General features: G+C 34.6%; 1 protein-coding gene across 31 annotated transcripts in view; it reads left to right on the top strand.

Annotated features, from left to right (window-relative positions):
* The window catches only part of PARD3 (par-3 family cell polarity regulator), a 649,441-nt gene that overhangs the window by 388,169 nt on the left and 237,576 nt on the right, over positions 1–23,696 (top strand). For 21 of the 31 annotated variants that reach the window (XR_012030741.1, XM_072825188.1, XM_072825184.1 and 18 more), the window contains 5 exons: positions 1,810–1,935; positions 3,010–3,395; positions 7,298–7,437; positions 9,939–10,067; positions 12,367–12,405. Coding sequence is in view for 30 of the 31 variants with exons in the window: in XM_072825188.1 (XP_072681289.1) it covers positions 1,810–1,935; positions 3,010–3,395; positions 7,298–7,437; positions 9,939–10,067; positions 12,367–12,405 (820 nt within the window). In the remaining variant the exon portion in view is untranslated. The remainder of the gene's footprint in view (positions 1–1,809; positions 1,936–3,009; positions 3,396–7,297; positions 7,438–9,938; positions 10,068–12,366; positions 12,406–23,696) is intronic. The other 10 variants (XM_072825191.1, XM_072825187.1, XM_072825190.1 and 7 more) reach the window with 1 other exon arrangement.

The raw sequence follows: 23,696 nt of genomic DNA, 5'->3' as shown, positions 1-23,696 counted from the left end.
TTAGGTTGCTCATACTTTGTTCTTCCCTTTGAGCTGAGGGGATTTTTAGATTTGTTTAATTCCAATATATGGTAGTGAGTAACCAAACATTACATATGTAATAATGTTTTTATCAGTCACTAAGACTTTTAGATTCTTAGACTAGTAGGTACTAATCCTCAAATGGTGAAATTACAAAAGGCGATTTAAATGTTACCTCCTCTGATGACCTTTGCCAGTTGGTGGACTTGACCTTAGGATAAAACATGCTGTACTGTACTTAACAATAAACATTAAAATGAAGTTAAAGAATGACTCTGTAAATATTCATGAAGGAAACAAGTTGAAGTTGCAAAATAACCAGTGAAAAAGGACCTTTTGCTTTCAAGTTTATTTCAGTTCAATCATAATTTGGTGTAAATGACATCTTCATGAAGAAAAGGATCTGAATCTAAATTTCTTTTGGCTCATTTTCTTCTTTGCAGAAAGTTTCTTAGAAACGTGAGACTTGTTTGCCTGAGCTAAACTCTTGTGGTTTTCATTTGTCAAGACCTTGCTACTATTTAGGTGCTTGAGCCTGCGTTGCTGATTCCCATCTTCTCCATCTTGCAGGAGCTTACAATGCACTAGTAGAGATAAGATGTGTATATAAGTAACAATTACAGAGAATTACAGAGATAAATGGCCACAGGACAGATAAGAATTACTGTAAACGTTTAAAAGAGGAAGCTGTCTATATGGGTATCTTTTTCCTGGAAAGCCTATATAGGGCATGGCAAATTGTATTCTGTTGGAAGATATATTATCTATATCTGAACTATTGGAAATATCAACTTTAATTTTGGCAGGATTCTAAATTTGAGTATCTATATGGATATTATCTCTAAATATGGAGATTATGAAAGAAAATCTAAGCTTTGGACAGGCCCAAGATAGGTTCATAAAAATTTTTAATGTGATCATCATACAGAATTTATGCTAGCCATCAAGTCAGTCACAGCACCAGAACTAGGTAAAGATTCCTGTTCTTTGTACTGTGGTCAGATAATGTTTGCCACTTGTCAGGGTATCTAGAATATTCTTTCTGTCAGTCAAGATATTAGTACTCTAGACCAAGTACCCTACTAATTTTTGCTTTTTTATCTCCTTATTGGTCTCTAACAGTTCATTCAGGCTTTTCTTTCAACCTGCAGTTTTAGCACACATTGATGAGGTTTGAACCATTGACATTCGAACCTGTCACTGGCTTTCTCTTATTTGTCTCTAAATGGGAATAATGGCAACAAATTTTTCACTTTTGGGAGACCTAACAAGTTTTGAAATTTGAGACGCTTAGGCACCATCAAATTCAGATGCCAAGAATCAAAACTTTCCTCTTTTTCTTTGCAATTGTACAATGCACTGAGGTTAACCTTTCTTTGATCACCTGCGCGTGCACGGTGAACCAGCCGGCTTAAAACAGAAAACTGCCAGAGCTATCCACAAGTGCATGGTCTCCTATGCTCCACACTGCGATATCTAGTGAACCATCAGGCAAGCTCTGTTTGAAGCATTTCTAAGCATAGAGAGGAGTACATAGTTTGTTTCAGAAACATAATCCTGACAACCAGAAACAATTTATTACATTTATTGAAAGGATCCATTTCTGCACTTCATTTATATGGTTGTGCTTTTTGTGTTGGTGTTATTTTCAAGTGTATTAATAACGATTTAATGTACTCCTTTATCAGGAAGTCTTTGTAAATATAATACCAGCATTAAAGCAGTAGGGCATTGTGCATGGTAGTAGAAATATTACATGTGTAATGATTTGCATTCTTAATGTTCCAGAACCCTGGGGTTATTAGTAAAACGATTGGAGAAAGGTGGTAAAGCTGAACAAGAAAACCTTTTTCATGAAAATGATTGCATTGTCAGGATTAATGATGGCGACCTTCGAAATAGAAGATTTGAACAGTAAGTGTGTGCTGGCTGCACTGCTGTTCTTTCATGCTCGAGGCATGAGAGAGTGTAGTCCATTGAAATGCTTCAAACAACATGTCTCTGTCATTATCTAGCTTTTAAAAATTTAATCAAACTACAGGTAATTACTACCATTAGACTATATTTCAAAATGCCCTCTGACTGACAGAGCGCTTCTTAAAATATTATGGGCCCAATTTATACTTCACAATTTTGCTACTTCCTCACCTTTCAGAAAATTTGCCAGTGTGCTGGGCTTTATTATATTTTAACTCACGTTCCCGACTTTGTTGCATGTAATGATTCATCTTATAAATAAGCAGAGAAAGCTCCTTTGAACTACAGTGTGGTCCACCCAATTTTCTTTATCCTGATTTAAGTCATTACTCAATTAAAAAGATAAAAGTTGTCCAGTTCCTCTAAAATAGGACAAAAGTGAGCAGAAATCATAAGGATTTCGTGTGTGAGATCTGAGTCATGAATGAGCGTGAGCTGGAGCAGTTGCTCAGGCTGGTCGTGGACTAGCACCAGGACCAAAACTCTTCACATTTTAAGTCACTGAGGCCACACTGGTTTTCTTAAGAATTTTGCATACACTTGTGTTAATTTTGCTGATAATGGATAGTTGATTTCTATAGTTTTCTACATATATTTATTTCTTCAAAAACTCAAGTGGTTCCATGTAACAAAATGTAAGTTTTAAATGTATTGGATAATGTTGTAGAGACAAGATTGTATTTAATTTCTGTTCCTATTGCAATTATAATACCTCTATTGTGCTTAAAACTATTTAATAATTTGTGATTGAGTACCCGGTATTTTATCTGTAGTTATAGATAATTTTCTCATTTTTATTAAGAGAATAAAAAATTTATATTTGGAGAAAACAGCTATGCTTCTATCAGAGCTTGCAAACTTGATTGATAAATGGGATATCAGGATTTTGTTTTTCCGTTTCAACAAAGTCTGGCAGTTCTTGTTGCTTAATTAGTATACTTAATTAAGCTCATAATATCTTCTAGTCTGCCAGTCTTAATTTGCTAATTTTCCATTCTTTCTCAAACCCAGAGCACAACATATGTTTCGCCAAGCCATGCGTACACCCATCATTTGGTTCCATGTGGTTCCTGCAGCAAATAAAGAGCAGTACGAACAACTCTCCCAAAGTGAGAAGAACAATTACTATTCAAGCCACTTCAGTCCGGACAGCCAGTATATGGATAACAGGGGTGTGACTAGTGCTGGACTTCAGGCGCTGCCCAGAGCACCCAGATTGAACCACCCACCCGAGCACATAGACTCGCACCCCCGCCTACTACCTCAGAGCACACACCCCTCCGGAAAACCACCGTCAGCTCTGGCCCAGGCCCCACAAAATATATTTAGTCCAAATGTAAGCAGTGGTTATAATACGAAAAAAATAGGCAAGAGGCTTAATATCCAGCTGAAGAAAGGTATGACCCACCTTGTTTTGTTTTATGGAGTTTATTTTAAAAATCAAATCAACTAATCCATTATTATAAGAAAGAACGGTTATAATGACTTAAAGTATTGAAAATTGTAGTTTTTATGCTTTTCAGATTCATTTTGCTGTGTCAGAAAGTGAGGAGTTTAGAAAAAATAAGGCTTTAAAAATAAGTTTCTGTGAAGAAAGTAGCAGCCACTACTGTGATTAAGATTTTTGGTAACAGAAGGAATTGGTTTCAGGATATAATTAAACCCAAAACAATAGTGAGGACTAGACTGTTTGGATCACCCCACTTGAAGTGCAGACATAGCTCTCAGAGAGGATGTGAGAGCTCCTCCATATGAACCCAATCATTTTGGTAAGGGCAAGTGACTGATTAATTTGAAGCTGTCAGTGGTTCGTGATAGAAAGTAGATTCACCGAGCAGGTGGCTCCTTGTCTGCTACTTAACCAGAATGTTACGCTGCTTTCCTTTTTTAAGATGACAAGGGCAATTTAATGGACCTTGCTAACTCTTTATTACGTGATGCCTTATGTCAGTTTTTTTATGTAAGTATCCCTTCCATAGACTATGCATCCTTGTGTACAGGAAGCGTACTTTTCCATTTTGTTCTTGACTGACTTAGCGTAGGCTGCTAGGTTTGATCTTCTGATTTCCAAACACTGTCCCCTCCAGGCACTGAGTTACACTTTTGCTGTTAATTATCCATTTTAGCTGAGCATTCTGATCTATTTTAATGTCATATCTTTCAAAATGGTGTCATAAAGAGTATTTCTCTTTTTATGAGTTCAGCCAACTCCTACAGTTAGGTGGAAATGAATCCAAGAGAGGTAGAGTGATTTCCTCAAGTCACATGGCTGTTAGCAGAGTCTTCCTAGACCATTTTCCATATCCTGACATTTAAACCATTCTTTCCACTTGGAGTAAGGTTTACAAGGTTGTGAAGTCTGAGATTCCTATTTCCTTTCTAATTATATTCTTTCATTGAACTTTATGTGAACCACAAACTCCTTATTTCTGGTTACTGACTTTTAAGCTCCAAATACTTGGTTGACATGATCAGGAATTGACAGCTTTACTCCATTTTTGAAACCCCTTCAAATGCAGAGTAATATCAGCATAAACCCCTTTTAGTTTTATTCATTCCTAGATGAGAAAAGTATCAGAACCTGTCGTCTTCTTTCTCTACTCAAATGACAGGACCTTGTTTTTAAGCAAAAACATAATAAGCACAAATGGATTATATAAAAACTAAAATTCTGCTTGGGATCTCTCAACAGAGGAAAAATAGTTTCCTTGGTCATTGTCATAAAGATATTAGTTCATAAATATCTTTGCCCTTTTACACTAACAGGCATATTTTTATTTAGATAATTACGTTTTTCACACAATTATATTTTAACAACTGATACAATATGAACTTTTAAATTAAGTGAAATTTTATTTGCCATTAATAGAAGCATTCTTTTGAATACAGAAATTAACAGTTTTATTTTAATAGCATTTTAAAAGATATGATTATGTTGACACAGCTAGTTGAGAAAGACTGTTCTCAGTCATCGAGATCAGAAAAAATGGGAACAGTGGCTTTCTTTTCATGTTTTTCTGACTTTGAGTATTCTAAATGATAAAGAGTCTCATAGCTGTATCTTGATGTTAATTTACTGTGAGAATGTGTGGCAATAAGGCAGAAACCAACTGTGTGTTCTGTCAATACTTTGCAAATATTTTATATGAAAATTAAACTAAGTTTATGATAAATAAGAGTGAAGAATGCTGATCCTTTTTTATTAGTATGAAATACAGATATTTTGATAATAATGAGTGTCTGAGAATTGAACAAGCCTTCATTGTAGCTCACAGATAAGATTTTTTATCAATTATGATTGTTGCATTTAGCATTTTTAATGAAGAAGCGCATCAAAAACATAGGGTGTGTCAATGTTAGACTTTAAACTCAGTTCACAGTGAACTGATATGCTTTGAATGACAGTTCCTTCATAAACTGAGATCAGTTCTATGTGCTAAAAGGAGGAGCCTTCATTATAATGATTCTTAGGTATAATTTAAGAACCATGTCATATAAACATGACAAAATAGAATGGCCCTTATGTACTTGCTTCCATAATTATGATTTCTTAATATTTATTGCCATTTTGCCATTCTCAAATACCCTGCTGTTTTGTAGAAATTAGCTTTTTAATAAAGTCAAAGGAGAAGGTCTGTAATCTGTTTCAGTCAGTGCAAAATGTTTTGTTGGCTTTGCTAAATGAAAATTGATATCTATTTATCTTTCTTTTAAAGGTCACTGCCTAAACTTTTAGCTTACAGATTTAGGGGTTATTGCTGATATTTTAATAGTATTGAAGTTCATATAACAGTCTTTGTAGTTCATACAAATTAATATTGCAAAAAGAATAATTTAGAATTCTTTCTTAATAAATGTTATTGCAAGTCATTAGAGCTTCATGAAAGCACAGAGACATAAGGAAAGGTCCCAGCAGAATAATTAGGAAAATTTCATATAGACAAAATGCCATTCAAGTCTTCAGCACAGAAGACTCAAGAAATTAACAATCCAGGCACATTAAAGTGACTTCAGACTTGAAGTAAATGAAGGTTTTGTTTGAATTTGAGAATATATATATGATAAGTTTCGTTACAGGTATAACTACGGAGTGTTTTCTTCATATCAGCTTTGTTTCTTCTTTCATCCACGTTTTCATTCATAGTTACTTGCCCATATTTATTTACCCACAGATTTGTACTCTTGCTTCTAGTTTTGTACTGAGTGCTGCATCAAATTAATGTATTCTTTCATAGAATTTTCACCTTTACATAGCTCATTTTCCCACATGAGCAAGTATTTGTCCTAGTATCATTTCAACTGAAATGGAACCTAATATCCTAAAAAATAATTTTTAAAAAAGCTCCAGTAGAAATTAATCATTATTAGAAGTGTTATAAAAATTGTGTGATTCACTAGAAATTTGTTGTAGCCTTTACATTTTTTCTTGGCTCATTTTGACTTGTTGCATGTTGGTTCTGGTAACATATAGCCTCTTTCCTGTACTGTATTGCACTTACGAGTACTTGTCAAGAAAGCTGCTGAAGAACCTAGAATTGAAATTATACAGACCAGCACAGTTATCTGTAAATGCCTTATTAATTTCAATACCTTTAAGCATAGTGTGATGATGGTGCTTAGACTTGATAACAGTGATCTGAGATGGGGTGTTCCCTGGGTAATTTGCCTTTGTTTTTTTGAATTTTATTTATTGATTGAGAAAGATACATGGTAAGATTTAGGTGAATAGAAGAGAACTAGACAAATATAATATGGTTCATCCTGTCAGTAAATAGTTTTAATTATAGTTTTGGGAAGTTCTGTTATCTAGAATAATTTCTCTTTTCACTATTTCTTTTTGGTCTTCCTGATCATTTTCTCTTTCCTTCTCCTCCTCCTACACTTTAAATCTGGATACCATTATTATACAATATTAATTGATATTTGAGATACTGTGGGTATTAACAGAATTTTTTTTCTCACATGGCGAAATTACATTTATTTCATATCAAAATTTCAACCAATTTAAAAACTTTTAGCAGTCATACTTGTATATTACCTTTCATCTGTCTTGTACTAGAGTCCCGTTTCTTTTTAGATGAAAGAATTTTTATATGTAAGCCACTTAAACCTTCCATAATTTAGTCTATTTTGAAAAAGCTATTCAAACTTTTAAATATTAAAAGCAATATAGGCCCCTGTGAAAGTTACAAAATGTCAAGCTGAGGTAGAGAAAAACAAATCCTTTATATGCCATACACCTGTGAAATTCAAGGTATCTCATTTTATTTACTTTTTTTTGTTGTCATCAAATTTTTAGGTACAGAAGGCTTGGGATTCAGCATCACTTCCCGAGATGTAACAATAGGTGGCTCAGCTCCAATTTATGTGAAAAACATCCTCCCAAGAGGGGCTGCCATTCAGGATGGCCGACTTAAGGCAGGAGATAGACTTATAGAGGTGAGTGACTTCTGTAAGTCAGAAGTTCCATAATTCTTAAAAAGTTCTGTTTTCAGGGCTCAATTCTTTTTCACATCTTTATTAATATTAAATTATTTATTTTAGCAGAAATATGCATCATAAAAGTATATTTATGCTTTACTTCTACTTGTTTCCATGTTCTTTGATGAGAAATATCTTTTCATTGAGTGTACTCATAAATTTTTAGTTACTCAGACATTCGGTTTATGAGATAACATAACATTTGTCATTATGTAAGTACAATATCTGTTAGGTTATATTTCTAGATGGCTCTAAATTTATGTCTGGCAATATAGAAATGATATCTACTTTGTAATCAGAAGAGACAAATGAAGTAAATGAAAATAGTGTATCTTGATGAGAGGAAGTTTTGAAATGGCAGCATGGAGAATGAACTGAGACATAAAAATCAAATGTCAGAAAAAAAATAGTCCTTCAAAATTTCCTTTCTGCACCTCATGAGTTTTGGTTCATTGGTCTTTCAGGCCATCTTAGGCATACATAAACATACAGAGAAATTTCTGTGTGTGTGATTGCATATATATATATATATATATATATATATATATATATATATATGAAAGGAAGAAAGATTGAGAAAAATATTAATTTTCCCTAGTGTTTTTTTCAGAAAACGTAGTCTGTATTCTTAGCAGCAGATGCCCCTTTCCTAATTATTAACTAGAATTCAAACACTAATGTTAAAGTGCTTTTTTATGGCATTACCCTTTCTTCATTACTTTTAGCTTCATATGTAGTTATGAAGCCTCCAGATCAAGGTCTCTTAAAGATTTCTTGAAAAGTAATGGAGCAGAGGATTGATTGCCTTCCAGATTTTTCCATGGCTGTGTATTGGGCCTAGATTTCTTAAATCTTACACCTTTTCTTTGTGTTTTGTTCTTGTGACACCATTTTTAAAAGGGGAATTGATAGAGGCTAAATAAAAGGAAAGGTTTGAGTATAAATTATATTTAGAGTTTTGTTTCCAGAAAGGGCCACTTGTCCTTGGGGTCTAAGTTAAGTAGTATTTGTTCAAGTTTGTGGTTGTAGCTTGTTTTATGTAGTAGGAGGCTCAGCTGAGTCTTGATTTTAGTCATCTTTGCCTCAGAGTCCAAAAAATGTGTGTCCTTCTCTCTCTCAGGCACCAGCCTCATCTTTTTTCAAGAATCTCTTTGCTCCCGTAATTGCTTTACTTTCCACACATCACAAAGGCTTTTGTTTCTCTTAGCAGTGGGAAAAACCTGCAACCTGTGTTTCTTCAGAGTTAGGCTTTATGTTCTGTAGCTATCAGCTTTCTTTGAAACTACATTTTCACATTTTTTGGAAAGATTTTATTTATTTGAGAGAGAGAGAAAGAGAGTGAGGAGGGGGGAGGGGCAGAGGGGGAGGGAGCAAATTCTCCACTGAGCAGGGACCCCAATATGGACAGTTTTGTGGGCAGTTTTTCTTAGCATCTGGATATTTAAAAAAACAAATATGTATCAAGTTACTAATTTTTTTATTATCTAGAAAGTTTTTCTTTTTTTGGACCTGTTGCATAGATAATTGCAATAGATAATTGCATTATCTATTTCATGCAATCACTTAATAGTGGTGCATTGAATTGTACAAGATACTTTTTAGTAGGGAGTGAAAGGTTCCCAGATGTATTTTAACTATAGGGTAATATTGATATTACAACTTAAATAATATACTTTATTGCCATGGACAAAATGTTATTTTTCTCTAAAGTGAATGCTATAGAATAGTTTTTAACTTTTCACTCTTATTTCTTTTAAATATATGATGCTTTCTGATAATATTATTATACCTTAAAGGTAAAAATGATGAGATTCTCCAGGAATTGGTTATTTCAAATCTCTCTCTTTTTCATCATCATCATCATCTTTTTTTTTTTGTAAGATTCTCTTAAAATGTTGAAAAGTACTGAGATATTGCTACCTCAGAATATTGCTGCCCTTCCATAAATATTATTATTATCTTGTGTTCTTCTTTAATATTTACCTTTTAAGGATAAAAAGTTATCTTTATGATTTTCAATAAAATTTCATTGAAAGTTTTACCAAAATATTTTTAGTGTGCCTATATTACCCCCTTTAACAGCAACACCTTTTTATTTTGATATAAAATATTCTATGATACACAAAGCCATCAAGATATCTTAGTCCAAAGCCAGTAAGTTTTGTGTTACAATGATAATTTGGATATGTTTATTACTTGTTACTTTTTAGTGCTCTGGTGGCTCTGGCTTTGGCTTATTAATGAGAGCTAAAAGATTTACTACTTCCTGTTTCACTTCTAGATACTTGGTCTATGTTTCCTTATTAGCTACAGCAGCCTGGTGATTACCAGATTATGACAGAATTTACCATGAAATGAATTGTGCTCCATAGTAGACTTGATAGATTCTAGGGTGTATGTCTTTTCTTCTGTCATATGTTTGCACAGCATTGCAACTGAAAACGTTTCATTTGTTTTAGGTAAATGGAGTAGATTTAGCAGGCAAATCCCAAGAGGAAGTTGTTTCCCTGTTGAGAAGCACCAAGATGGAAGGGACCGTGAGCCTTCTGGTCTTTCGCCAAGAAGATGCCTTCCACCCAAGGGAACTGGTGTGTAAATTTAGAGCAGATGAAAGATTTGTGATGCACATGAGCTAGGGATCTGGGCTAGCCACCTGATGGCCAGTGTGTATCATGACATTTTCCAAGTAGTAGTTTTTGTATCTTTCAGCCTTAACTTAATATAAGCATTCTTTTCTTATATTCCATCCATTTTGAAAATAGATATCCACAATGTGGAATGTAGGGGTATTTAAAAATCAAATTGCAAGAGTATTTTCTAGGACAGCAAATGTTTATTAGTGAACACTTTCAGATGGAGTGATTGAATACAGAGACGTTGATTATTTCATAACTGTCACTTCAAAGGCTGTTATTGAAAGCTTGCCATCGTCTCCACTACATATGACAAATGTTCATATTTCAGATTTTCATAGTGCATCTAGCTAAGCCAAGTAAAGCTTCTTGCTTCCTGTTGTATGAAAGAGAGTACCTTAATTAAAGTATTAGTATTGAAAGTAAGGAGACCTGAGTGGTAATAAGCCCCATGGCCATTAATTACTAATATTGGCATTATTTGGAATGACATAAATGAAATGAAAAGGCATTTGTTTGCAATTTATTTCATGTTTTATATGTGTATCAATATGTCTAAATATAAGAAGTATTTACATAGTATTGGTGTGAATGAAATATGTATAGTAAGTTGACATAGTTTGAATGTTTTTCTGCAAAAAGTGCCAGGTTTCATTTGTTATGTAACAACATAATTGGAGGAATCACTTTTATCTTTTTATGTGGTAAGAAAATTGTTTTATTTCCAGTACAAGTGGTATTTTAAATATTTCAAAACAGATTTTGGCTTGGCCATTTTTGAGCATTTGACATCTCTTTCCATCCGTTTTTAGCTTTAAACAGCAATTAATTTGTATATATTGAAGTGGCAAGGTTTTAGGGGCACAGTTCCAGAATTTGTCAAATAGCCCTGAATCTCTCAGGCTGATATTTCAAGTGTGAATGTGTACTGGTTAATAAAATTTGACTTTTGTTATAAGCCAGATATATTTCAGTGTGGGAATACCCCATGCCTTGGTGACACAAATTTACTGTGATTTCATGGAATTTCTGATTGTGATAGGGCTGAAAGCTGAACACTTGTGTTTTAAGTAGATTTTGAAAATTATAAAATTGTCTTTATTTCTGTTTTAAAATGTTGAATGCGTTATTTCCCAATTTAAATTCAGTTTTCCATTTTCCCCCTACTGTTATCCAATTTTATGCTTAAAAGGCCACCTGATCCTAAATCTGGAGATGTCTCTATTAAATTGTAAATGAGCCCTTAAAAAAAGTAATACTAAGCTTTAGATGTGATTTGATGAAGCTTTAATTCTTCGTCAGTATATCTTAGCCTGGGTAATAGTTAGCATTATCAGATTGCCAAAACTGAAACACTGCTCTTCAGCCTTCTTAGACTTAGTGCCAACATAGAGCCAGCTTAAGGTTATTCAGGTTCTTCTTGTCCAATTTTGATCTTCCAGGCTTCTGTTTTTCCCTTCTGCTGCCTTTTTTTTTTTTCTTGGTTATTTAATTTATTGCTTGTGAGCTTTTCATTAAGGAGTGAGCCAGTAGGCCGTCAGTCTATTATTCATGTTGCAGCTGCTTTTTAGGTTTTCAAAGAACAAAATTCTGAAAACTTAAAGGGGGGGTGCATTTAAAATGATCTTTGAATCTAATTAACAGAACTCTTCTCCTCTCTTTGGGGTGTCTGTGTTTAAATTCTGTGTCTAAAACAAAATACTGTTATCAATATGTGCCTTTTTTTATGTCAGCCCTCTAAATATATAATTAAAGCAACTCTATAATATGTGAAAAAAATCACATAGGTAACTTGTGTAGCATTTTAAAGTATAGTACTTGTGGTTTAGATTGTGGCTCAAATTGTTATTATCTGGCATAGCTATTGAATTATAATATACCTTATAACTTAGATGTAGTTGGGGAAATTAAAAAAAAAAAAGATTTAGAAATAGTGCCACATATAGAGAGCCAGTCTAGTGAGATTTACTTTCCTCCAAATAATAAATTCATGATATACAGTGAGTGAGCAAGTAAAAATTTACATCTAGAAAAATTTCTTAAAACACACACCCACACACACAGAAGATAATATAACCACATCAGTGAAAGTTTGGAAGATTGAGTAATACATCAGCCATAACATAACTACCGTCTATATATTTTGTGGATTTTAAGGACCAACAAAATTTCCTTTAAAGTCAAGCTTTGTGTCCCTGTGTGTTGAAGATGGCTTTGGTCAGTCTGTATTTATATTTTTCTTCAATTCTTCTAGAATGCAGAGCCAAGCCAGATGCAGATTCCAAAAGAAACGGTAAGAGCTTTGTCTTTTGCAGGGTGCAGAGATGTTGGAAAGATAAATGGAACTAACTTCTGACTAATTAAATATGAAGTTACTTGTCCTCCCTTTTTCTGGCTCATAATAGATACTATGTAGGTTCACTATGTAGGTTCATCTACTGTGTAGATCAAAGTGATCTCATTGTAAACTGACATATTGCTACTACCACAGATGGAGAGTATTTCAGGATTACCTTTAGATAGACAAGGATAGAACAGAGAGAAATGTTAAAGTAGTTTCCTGTTCACCTTCACAGCAAGAGGTACCAAAAGTTGGTAAGTGTAGTAGTTTGGTATAAATATAAAAGACTTTGAGTTGTGAAATGTATTTTAAGTGGCTACTAAGTAAAGAAACAATAAAAAAGAAGACTCAGTTCAGGCACAGAAAAATAGGGAGGGTAAAAGCACAATAAAAGTGTATTGTAAGGAGGAAAATAAAGTGATATGTCAGTAATTAGGCACAATGTATTAGTTGTCATAATAACTTATAAGTATTTTATCATATAGCATATTATAATGGGGTAATTTCTCTTAATAAAAGTAACTGCTCACAGCTTAGATTAAAATGCAAACATAGTTGTGTCCTGTTAAAGAGACAAATCCTAATACAGACTAGAAATAAAGCAGTAAGTTGAGTCTCGCAGGCAATGCTAATGGAAAGAAAATAAGAATTGCCAAATAAGCGTTTCAGTCTCTGAAAGTATGGTTTTAGTGTGACTGCACAGCATGGGGTGAAAAGAGAGGGTGTTTTATATTGACATGTAATATCCAGTAGAAATTCTAACATTCATGATCCTTTATACATCCAACAACACAGCATAAAAACATATCATCCCAAACTCTCATAAGTCATGAGAAAATTTAACAAAACCATACCTACCATGGGTGACGCTAGTCTGTATTTTTCTGAAAATTGTTATATTATGTAGACAAAAAATTAGAAAATGAAGAATTTTAATAACATAGTTAACACGTTTGTTTTTTTTTTACACATTCATGAGCAGACAACTTAGAACCTAATAAACAAAATGTCATTTAAAATTATTCCATAATTATAAACATGGATAACAAATCAAACCTCAGAAAAATCAGTAAACAACATTGAGAATATTATTATACATTTCATAAGTATGGGTTGTAGAAAATTTATGGCCTTAATTTTTATTCATAAAATCAACTGGTCAATGATAATTAATCAAAATCACCATGGTATTTGCTTATGTGTATGGAGGGGAAGTTGAAAGGGAAGGGGAAATCAGATTGATTTTAAAGAATTTAAACTAGGCACAAGTGTGATTTATACTATTTTATATACAATAATGATGGCAAAATGTACTGTAAAGCTAAAATACTTAAAATGACATGATATTGCTCTAGGAATAGATGAAGAGAGCACTTGAACACATTAACAGTGATAGACCTGATGTATGTTAAAGGCATTTCAAAATAGTTATAAAGGATAGTTTACTTCATGTTAATAATAGCCTTTCACTTTAGAGAGTTAGATTTATTTTTCTCATCATACACCAAAATAAATCCCAATTGGTTATGAAATTAAATGTTAAAAAGTATTAAAAATATGTGAAAAATAAAATAAACATATAAATAATAAATAAAAAATATATGGGAAAATATCTGTTAACTTTGGGTAGTGAATGCCTGTCTAAGCATGGCAAAACCAAAATGTCAAAAGATAGATTTAGATTTGTCTCTATAAAACTTTTGTATAGCAATAAACATAACGTGAAATAGTGAGAAGATAAATGCTAAATGGCAGAAGTGTTTTGCAGTATGACCTTTGGTGAATAACTACCCCTTTATTGTTGGAATCTTATCCTAGAGCTTTTGTGAAAACAAAGTTGTCACGCAATAAAATATAGTTGACCCCAAACGAGGGTTTGAACTGTGTGGACCCCCTTATATGTGGATTTTTTTATATATAATTACGCTATTATAAACGTATTTTCTCTTATGATTTTCTTAATAACCTTTTCTCTAGCAAACTTTATTGTAAGAATATAGCACATAATACATATAACATAGAAAATATATATTAATTGATTATGATATTGATAAGGCTATTTAGTAAAGTTTATGGGGAAGTCAAAAGTTATATGAGGATTTCTACTGTGTGAGGGGTCAGTGTCCATAATTACCACCTGTTAAAGTCTAGGACAGTGTGAGATGGAAAATCATGCTATAAGCTGTAAAGATAGGCATGTTCTTTCAAAACATTTAGGCAGTCCTGGTGAGGAAATTGATGAATAGCCCTGACCTTTTCAATCACTGAGGGGAAGAAGTGGCATTGGCTTTAAATGTGGTATTCCACTGAGAATTCCAAGGTCCTTTTCAGTCCACTACTCAGTCGCCTGTGTGTTCATGAGAAAATTGGCCCAGTAAATGACAATTCAGTCACCTTAACAAAAGAAGAAATATACATATGTATGTGTGTCTGATTTCTGATTATAAATGGAAATTTTTTCTGATGAGAGTTTTCCAAGCTGAGTCAGAAATCAGTTTGTTTTTTTCTAAATATTTTCTTTTTTCTTTTTTGTTGTTGCTGTTTACTTGTTTTTAATATGTCCTCTCATATTGGTGTCTCTGTATCTCCTCTTGCTATGTATTTAATTTAATACCGTTTTGCTTTGTTAATGGTTTCAAGTTACATTTTTAAATGACTTACTGTGCCTCTGCCTTTTGAGGGCAAGTCATTAAATTCATTCAGGTCTTGAAAATCTCTGATATTATTTAAGCTTTTAGGTAATTGTAAGCACCTTGAGAATAGGTATGTCATAAAAGTCAATTAATTTGTTAGTTGGTTGATTATTACAATGGCCCATAACTGATTTAGTCTGAGAAATTGAAAACACGTTGGTAAGGTGTAAGTTCAGTGACTAGTAGACCTCTTGAATTTATAGATATAAGTTTCCTATACCTCTTCTAAATATCATCTTAATTAATGAGAGTGGGAGATTATAGCTGGGGCGCAAGGGGGGCCAGAGAACCTAGCTCTTGGGGTCCCAAACAAACCAGTTTTGCTGACAAGATCCAGAGGCAGAGAGATGAGTGGTAATGAAAACAAGAAAATGATTTATTTTAGTGAGGCCAACACTGGGAAGATAGTGGACTAATATCTCAAAGACTGTCTCCCATGTTCTAAAAATACTTCCAGGTTTATACAAGGAGAGCAAAGGTTGGTAGCTACAAGTGTTGCCACATGAACTGGGGAGACTGAGCCCTGAGTCCTCAACCCATCCTGTCCCAATGATGTCACCCAAATCTTTTGGTCTTGGTGGCCTTATGAGAAAGAATTACAGGACAGATACAACACAGCACACAACTGACAGTTGTGTTATATTCACTACTTTGGGTGGAGATTTCTTAGAAGCTGGATTTGAGCCTTTTCTTCCTTATTTGGGCAGGGGTTTCCAGCCTACTTTGTCAGCCATCTTGGCCCTGTCTGGTTTGATCTAGGTTCTTGTGAGTTTGTTCAAGTCTTACCAGGACAGACCTCTGACTTTCTCAGTAGCTGGCCATGACTTCATTTTTCTTGGCCTCCAGGCCTCCTGTTAGAACTTCACCAAATGCCTCTAACACATACAGGTGGTCAGTGAATGTCAGGTTGATCCTTGTCTTTGGGTCTGTCACACTGGGGTCTCCTGGCTCGGAGTAGTCCTTATTTCCTGAGGGGGTAGTTTTGGTTCTCACCAGGTCATGCCTTGCCTGCAGGGTCTTTTGCCTGAGTTGAGAGATAAACTGAAAAGAACTTAATCTATTAGAGAGTACAAGGTCACAATGGAAATAGTTGAAATCCTCGTTTAAGATTAGAAAATCTGGTTTCAAATTACTTATTCTAAAGATTTTTTTTTTTTAATTCATTCATGATAGAGAGAGAGAGAGAGAGGCAGAGACACAGGCAGAGGGGGAAGCAGGCTCCATGTCGGGAGCCCGATGAGGGACTCGATCCCGGGACTCCAGGATCAGGTCCTGGGCCAAAGGCAGGCGCTAAACCGCTTAGCCACCCTGGGATCCCCTCAAATTACTTATTCTAAATTGGACAAAATGGAGAGTCATTTAGCAGAGGCTCAGCACCACTTGCTCTATGACCTGAACAGACTCCCTTTGCCTTTGAGTTTATTTACTTAAAATAAGGCACTCTCCTTTGGATGTCCTGTAGGATAAGACAATACATGGGGTACTAGTCAGGGTTCTCCAGAGAAACAGAACTAATAGGATATGTGTATATATAGGAAGAGATTTAGTATAGTAAATGGCTGTCATGATTGTTGAAGCCACCAAGTCCAGATCTGTAGTGTGGGGTCAGCAGGCTGCAGACCCATGAGAGCCAGTGGTACAGATGCAGTCTGCAGTCAGTGGCTGGAGAATCTTTTCTTCAGGGAAGCTGTCTTTTAACTGATTGAATGAGGCCTACCCACATTGTAGAGGGCAATCTGTTTTATTCAGAGTTCATCAATTTAAATATGAGCCTCATTCAAAAACACTCTAAGTTGACATAATAAAATTAACATCACAGTGAGGTGTAGTGAATTTACCTGTTGGCTGTAAGGCTTTTTACTAAACCAAAGTGCCAGTTTCTTCTTTGGCTCCAAACAGGACTAATGTAGGCCTGCTTGGTATACCTCCCCAAGAACTTTTTTTTTTTTTTTTAAAGATTTTTATCTCTTTATTCATGAGAGACACACACACAGAGAGAGAGAGAGAGAGAGAGAGAGAGGCAGAGACACAGGCAGAGGGAGAAGCAGGCTCCATCAGGGCCTGGCATGGGACTCGATCCGGGGTCTCCAGGATCACACCCTGGGCTGAAGGCGGTGCTAAACCGCTGAGCCCACCTGGGCTGCCCTCCCCAAGAACTCTTAAGTAATATCCATGTCAAAATAAAATTTTATGTTAAACAGATTCAGGGTCATTAGATAAAAGTAGATCTTTAGAAAATAATATCGTTTAGAGATGATACTAGACCACGGAGATAAGACATGCTTGAATGTCATGAATTCAGAAATGCATTCCAAAAAGAGTTAGTGGGTTCTCCCTATGGAAAATGTAGGAATACACTGGGGAGTCTTCAAGAACCTCCCTGAAGATCAAGAGGCATCTTGATAGGCTAACTTCAGAAGATTTAGTCTTGATTTAGAGATTTAATGAGCTAGGTAATAAGAATTGTCATTAACAGATTTGTTTAACTAATCATTATAGGAGATCAAGTAAATGCTACCATAGGGACCCCACCATAAAATGAGAAAACTGTAGAAGAAATTAAGAGAACTATCCCATTTGCAGTAAGATCAAAAAGATAAAATACCTAAGTATAAATTTGACTAGGACAGTAAAAGATCTGAACACTGGAAACCATAAGACATTGGTGAAAGAAGTTGAAGGTGACACAAATAAATGGAAAGATACCCTGCGCCCATGGATTTAAAGAATTAAAAATGTTAACATGTCCATACACTACCCAAAGTGATCTACAGATTTAATGCAATCCCTATCAAAATTCCAGTGACATTTTTTACAGACAGAAAAGTGAGACTAAAATTCACATTGAACTACACCAAAGACCCCGAGCAGCCAAAGCAATCTTAACAAAGAGCAACTAAGCTAGAGTCATTACACTTCCTGATTTCAAACTACATTATGAAGCTTTAGTTATCAAAACAGTATGGTATTGGCATAAAAACAGACACATAGGTGAATGGAACAGCATAAAGAACCCAGAAATGAACTATATATGGCCAATTAATTTATGACAAAGGACCCAAGACTATACAATGGGAAAAGGATAGTTGTGTTGAGAAAACTTGATATCCACCTGCAAAAGAATGAAACTAAACTCACATTTTACACCATAAACAAAAATCAACATAAAATGGATTAAGGATTTAAATGGATTTATGAAACCATAAAACTCCAAGAAAAAAAAAAACATGCTCTTTGACCTTGGACTTGATGAGTTTTGAATTTGATACCAAAAGCAAAGGAAATGAAAGCAAAAATGAACAATGATAGCTACTCAAATTAAAAAGCTTCTGCACAGGAAAGGAAATCCATAAAATGAAAAGACAACCTATAGAACGGGTGAACGTGTTGGCAAATCATACTTCTGATAGGGCATCAGTACAAGAATACATGAAGAACTCACCTGACTCAATAGCAAAAAAATAAACAATGTGATTAAAAAATAGGCAGAGGAACTAAATAGAAGTTTTTCTGGAGAAGGCATACAAATGGCCAGAGAATACATGAGAAAGTGCTGAACATCAGTTAATCAACAATGCAAATCAAAACCACAAAAATCCCCTCACAACTCTTATAGTGACTATCATCAAAATGACTGGAGATAACAAATGTTAGGAAAAAGTGAGGAAAGGGAACCCTTGCATACTGTTGGAGAGGATGTAAGTTGGTGCAGCGATGATAGAAGATAGTATGAAGGTTCTTCATAAAATTAAAAATAGAGCTACATGTGATCTAGCAATCCCACTTTTGAGTATATATATCCAAAGCAATTGAAATCAGGATCTTACGGAGATATCTACACTCCCTTTTTCATTACAACATTATTCACAGTAGCCAAGAGATGGAAGCAACCTAAGTATTCATCAGTAGATTCATAGTTAAAGAAGATGTGGTGTGTATATATGTGTATATATACAATGGAATGTTACTCAGCCACAAGAAAGAAGAACACCCTGCCATTTGCAACAACATGGGTGAACCTTGAGGGCATTATGCTCCTTGAAAGAAGTCACAGAAAGACAAATATTGTGTGATATCACTTATATGGGGAATCTAAAGAAGCCAAACTCCTAGAAACAGTCTAGAGTGATGTTTACCAGGACCTCGGGGACGGGAGGAAAGACGAGGTGTTGGTTAAGGAGTATAAGCTTCCAGTTATAAGATGAATAAGGTCTGGGGATTTAATATACAGAATAGTGTTTGTAATTAATACTGTATTATATACTTGAAAGTTGCTTAGAGAGTAGACCTTAACTGTTCTTACGACAGAAAGAATATAGAATTATGTGATGGTGGTGTTAGCTAATACTATAGTGGTAATCATTTTTCAATTTGTCAGTGTATCAAATGAACCCATTACACTCCTTAAACGTCTATAATGTTGTATATTAATTATATCTCAAAAAAGCTGGGAAGAAAAAAGTCAAGTCAAACAAAGCAAATAGGGAGCTTAATGAGAGTGAATTTTGAGTCCTTACATCTTTATATCGTTGTGTAAATTGGGTTAAACTCGTAATGAAACACTTTGTAGGCCCTATTTTGTGGAATAATGTGGATATTGTAGAGAACACATATTAAAGTGTTTTTTGAGTTTTTGATGAAGAGTTATACTGTCAGACACTGATCATATGTTGGCTTTAATAGTTTGGTTTTGAGCAGCAAATATTGCTATTGTCAGCATTTTATATAATCTCATGCTATTTTTAGTGTTTTTAAATGCTCAAAATTATTTTAAACTTATAATTCAATGAAATAAGTTTGAATTCAGATGGTTCAAACTTATTTTTTTTTAAGTTTTTTTTTTTTTTTTTAGCAATCTCTATACTCAACATGGGGCTTGAACTGAGAGTCACATGCTCTGCTGACTGGGCCAGCCAAGATGCCCAGATTCAAACTTATGTTAAAACAATTTTTCAGGGGATCCCTGGGTGGCTCAGCGGTTTTGTGCCTGCCTTTGGCCCAGGGCGCGATCCTGGAGACCTGGGATCGAGTTCCACATCAGGATCCCTACATGGAGCCTGCTTCTCCCTCTGCCTGTGTCTCTGCCTTTCTCTCTCTCTGTGTCTATCATAAATAAATAAATAAATAAATAAATAAATAAATAAATAAATAAATCTTTTAAAAAAGAGGAAGTGAGAGCACATTCCTTTAAAAAAATAAAAAAAAATAAATAAAACGATCTTTCTCCAAAGTTAGGATAGAATAATATTTTCATGGTATTACGAAAATAGTAATGACCTTGTATAGTCCATTTCTGTGTTGACTTTAAGGAATTCACTTGAAATTGCTTACTATTACTACAGTAAGATAGGCTTTCTTAGTGTTTGGTATGTTTTCCCTAGAGAAATATATCTTAGTTATTTTTTATTGTCCTTTTGTAGATAGTAATAAAATCAATATTTTAAAAATTTATTGTATGTTTTTTTTTTTGCTATTAAACTCTTAGGTTATTTTTATGTTGGTAGAAATACCTTTTTTAAAAGAAAATGATTTTATTTATTTATTCATGAGAGACAGAGAGAGAGGCAGAGATATAGGCAGAGAAAGAAGCAGGCTCCCTACGGGGATCCTGATGTGGGAACTTGATCCCAGGACCACGATTGAGCCAAAGGCAGATACTCAACCACAGGCATCCCAGAAATACCTTTTATAAAATGAAAATTGTTTTAGGTTTTGGAGAACTAATCTGGATTATTTACTATGAATAATTTTTATTCTGAAATGTCAGACTTTTCAAAGTTTCAAAAATAGCACAGAAAACTCTAGTATACCTTCCCCACATTCCCAGTTGTTAATATTTTACTACATTTGATACATAATTATCTTTCACCTTCCACTCCCTCCTCCACTTTTTCCTCCTTTCCTTCCCACTATATATATTTTTTCTGAATTGAGAATAAATTTGATGTAATTTCCCTTATCTGTAAATATTTCAGTGTGTCTGTCCTAAAAACAAGGGCATATCCTCCTGTAACCAAAGTCATGAAATTGACATTGATTTGACAGTGTTATACTATTGCTTACCCCAATTAATGTGCTTTATAGTATGCAGAGATAGATGAATGAATGAATGAATGTGAATGATCAAATCCTGGTCTGGTTTCTAACTCAGGACCATGTATGGGATTTAAGTGTCTAGTGTCTTCAGTCTAATGTAATCTGGAACATTTCTTCAGCTTATCTTTATTTTTCATTTTTGAAGAGCAAGTTTCTTTGAGAATGTACCTCGATTTGGGTTGGTGTGATTTTTTTTAAGATTTTATTTTTATTTTTTATTTATTTATTCATGAGAGAACACAGAGAGAGGCAGAGACATGGCAGAAGGAGAAGCAGGCTCCCCAAGAGGAGCCCAATGTGGGACTCGATCCCAGGTCCTGGGGATCATGCCCTGAGCCAAAGGCAGACAGACGCTCAACCACTGAGCCACCCAGGTATCCCTGGTATGATATTTTTTAATATGATAAGGATTTTCCTCCTAACTTTACATTACAGATTAATAACTGTTATCAGTACTTGTATTATTAAGCAAATAAATTCTTTAAATTTTACTTATTTTACATCTACCATTTGATTTAGAATGGAGTCTAGTAAGGCCAGATGTGACATTTTGACTTTGCTAATAATAATAAGTAACCTTATTACCAGCAACAGATAATGTGTGTAAATATTCATCTCACATATAGGATAAATTAAAATATATAACTTAAACTTTGGGCCAATCTTTTAGGCAAAAAATAAAATAAAACCAAAATAACTTCTCCATTTAAAAAAAATCCTCCTCTTAATTAAAAACATGAATCGTTGTTCCTATTTGTGATAACTGCGTACTATTTAATCTCTTTGTGCTGAGTGAATGTAATCTCCCTTTAACTTCTGCCAGCCTTTTGTTAGCCTGAGAATGTGATGTGCTGCTACCAGGGCATATTGGTTTTGTAAGGACTGTGGTATCCCTTCTGAGCACCAGCCCCTGCCCAACATTTATAACCATGCTCCTATCTCTTCTTTCCCATGCTGGGTTTTGGAAGAGGAAGAAGAATTAAAGAAATGGCATGCAATGGGTTTTTTTTTTTTTTTTTAAGATTTTATTTATTTATTCATGATAGTCACAGAGAGAGAGAGAGAGAGAGAGAGAGAGGCAGAGACACAGGCAGAGGGAGAAGCAGGCTCCATGCAGGGAGCCCGACGTGGGATTCGATCCTGGGTCTCCAGGATCGCGCCCCGGGCCAAAGGCAGGCGCTAAACCGCTGCGCCACCCAGGGATCCCACAATGGGGTTTTAATATTACAAACAGTAGTGTATAATGGATGGTACAAAAATCATCAGTCAAGTATAAGAAGAAAAAATCACCTGCAAGTATGCGACTTCAGTGCCACCATTTTGATGTGTGTGTGTGTGTGTGTGTGTGTGTGTGTGTGTGTGTGTGTGTGTTTAAATGATTTCCTTCTTTACTTGTGTAGCTAATAGATATCTTGTCCCAGGCACATATCATGTACCTAATAAATGTCATGGTCCCAGCAGGAGGACTGATATGTCCCTTCCTCCTAAAGCTTTTCCTGATATGAAAAGGCAGACACTAAACAATTTATTAAAATAGAGTATCAGGCTGATGGGTGAAGCGTTAGAAATTAAGAAAGCTCACCGGATAAAACCCAGTTTCTTAGTCATAAATGTTTCTCTGTCCCACCAAATGGGACACTTTTTGAAGATACTTTAACAGCTAAATAGTATTACATGATGTAAGTATATTTTTATTTACTTAATATTATACATGTACATTTTTCTTATTTTTTAGCTATCATATTAAAGTGATGAACATCTTAACAGTTAAATCTTTCTTCTTGATCACAGTTTTTTAGAACATATTACTAAAGTACTGTTTTTGGGATTAAACAATAAGCAAACTGCAGAGGCTGTGGATAAGCATTATCAAATTGACTTCTATAAATGTAGTGCCTTTTTCCATTTTACCAGTAGTGCAGGAAAGTGCTCATTTCACCATGTCTTCTGCTTTCTTGTATATATCACTACTTAAAGCAATTTTCTTCAGTAGATTGATGACTTTTGTTGATTGCATGTCTTTTGTTACCAGTAAATTATTTTACCTTTTTTTTTTGATTCACTCATCTTTCTTTAATGAATTGCTTATTTATATCTCCTTATTTTTGTGGGAGTGTTCATCTTTTTGTTCTTAATTTATCACGTTTGTGGAATAATGAAGTTAACTCAATGGAAAAGGGAGTGGGAGAGAAGTCAATAAATTACAGGGGGGCAATGAGCAACATATAACTCTGCTGTTATTTCTGTGCTGCCACTCACAACACTTCCGACATCAGATGTGTGAGTTCTTCCACCATATACTTCTCATACTGTCTGGAGTTAGTGTAGACCTCACAAGATAGTGGCTCAGTCCCACAGATTACCTACCACTCAGATGCCATAAGGAAGTAGTTGGTCACCAGGGTACCCACAACCTCTGTCTGACTTGGCTACAAATCAGAGGCTCCTATGACC

This window comes from Canis lupus, chromosome 5 (genome assembly GCF_048164855.1).
Source record: "Canis lupus baileyi chromosome 5, mCanLup2.hap1, whole genome shotgun sequence".
NCBI lineage: Eukaryota > Metazoa > Chordata > Mammalia > Carnivora > Canidae > Canis > Canis lupus.
This window is presented reverse-complemented; position numbering and strand designations above follow the sequence as displayed.